This window comes from Micropterus dolomieu, linkage group LG12 (assembly GCF_021292245.1).
Source record: "Micropterus dolomieu isolate WLL.071019.BEF.003 ecotype Adirondacks linkage group LG12, ASM2129224v1, whole genome shotgun sequence".
NCBI classification, from domain to species: domain Eukaryota; kingdom Metazoa; phylum Chordata; class Actinopteri; order Centrarchiformes; family Centrarchidae; genus Micropterus; species Micropterus dolomieu.
Genome location: NC_060161.1, coordinates 21993766 through 21995503, shown reverse-complemented (window position 1 = coordinate 21995503; position 1738 = coordinate 21993766). Strand labels below are relative to the sequence as shown.

General features: G+C 38.4%; 1 protein-coding gene across 1 annotated transcript in view; it reads left to right on the top strand.

Annotated features, from left to right (window-relative positions):
- The window catches only part of LOC123980517 (transmembrane protein 272-like), a 3482-nt gene extending 1744 nt beyond the window's left edge, over positions 1–1738 (top strand). Inside the window, exon 4 of the mRNA XM_046064940.1 lies at positions 921–1738. Within this exon, the coding sequence (XP_045920896.1) occupies positions 921–1135 (215 nt within the window). The 3' untranslated portion in view covers positions 1136–1738. The remainder of the gene's footprint in view (positions 1–920) is intronic.

The window sequence follows — 1738 nt, the reverse complement described above, 5'->3', positions numbered from 1 at the left end:
TGACCTCATGATTCTCATTTGCTCTGACATGCACTGTGAGCTGTAAGGTCTTATATAGACAGGTGTGTGGCTTTCCTAATCAAGTCCAATCAGTATAATCAAACACAGCTGGACTCAAATGAAGGTGTAGAACCATCTCAAGGATGATCAGAAGAAATAGACAGCACCTGAGTTAAATATGAGTGTCAGAGCAAAGGGTCTGAATACTTATGACCATGTGATATTTCAGTATTTCTTTTTTAATAAATTTGCAAAAATTTCTACATTTCTGTTTTTTTCTGTCAAGATGGGGTGCTGAGTGTACATTACTGAGAAATAAAATGAACTTTTTTGATTTTTGGAAAATGGCTGCAATGAAACAAAGAGTGAAAAATTTAAAGGGGTCTGAATACTTTCCGTACCCACTGTATTTCTGCTAGAGATTCACACAGCTGCACACAAACCCCTTAGGTGAACATGTAAAATGAATTATTTGTTAAAGTCTAGTCTCAGTGAGGCTATGCCGAAACCTCTTTAGGTCATGTGATAAAGTGAGGAAAAACAGCCTCCAGTCCTCTAAACAGCTTTGGTAGCCAGTCCAAATAAGTTTATTTTACATTTAATACATACTTTGAGCTGACTTTCACTTGAAATTCTGCCTCACATTAAATACATGACACTGCTGGGGCCTCTGTCTCCCCTTATTTCCTGTCATCTGTCTTCTACCAGCTGTCAAGCATAAAGTGGCCAACATTAATGGGGCTGCACAATTTATTAGTCAGTTAGATTAGTATAGATGTTTCATGGGGTAAAATAATATCTGTGAATCAGATTATTTGGCTTTAAATCTTTGATTCATTCATTGCTGGCATAAAACCCAAATCTGTAATTGAAGATGTGAATCTGAATATTTATTTTCTTGAGTTTCTTCTTTTCTCCAGGTAATGTGTGGATCTACTCGATTTATCAGCCCAACTACAACAAAAATACAACAAATGTGGACCCCTACTGCGATAAGACCGTCTACCTGTTTGCCTTCTGGACCACCACTTTGGTCTACATCCTGTTGGGCCTGTTTATGGTGGGCGGCTGCTGTTTCCTCCTCTGCTGCTTCATATGTGGCAAAGATGACTCCAACGCTGACAACAATGTCTAGGGACAAACGAATGAGGAGACAAGGTGCATCTCATTGGGGATGCACACACCGAGTTACTGCTGTAGCGTTCTGTTGCATATGTAACTTTAACATCTGAGAAATGCTCTAAAAGCTATGGGGACAAACAGCAGCACAGGTCATAAATACTGCGCTAAAACGAAGTTTGACCTATGGTTGACCTTTTTATGTTTTAGCCTCAAGAGTATGGGAATAACATTAGAGGGAACTTTCTTCATTAAATTTACTCTCATTAAGTCTCAAGTTAATGTTAATAGCACTAGACTAATATGCCTTTTTTTAACACTTATCATGTCTCGTAGTAGCACTTGTAGTTGCACCGCCTTAATTTTGTCTGCCCCAGTTGATACACACTTCGCTCCTGAGATGCTGCAGATTTTAACACTGAATATAAATAATGTCTGTAAGTTGGACATTCTCAATGCTGTGCCTTTTCTACCTCAGCAGTAGCTGCATTACCTTCTGTTTGTGGGGATCTTCTTGAACCTTCACTGCCTTTCTAAAAGATATATGACATGTAATGTTTACAATGTTGAGCCAAGAATAAGGCTTGATGCAGAGTAAATGATAAAATGTCTGAATTCA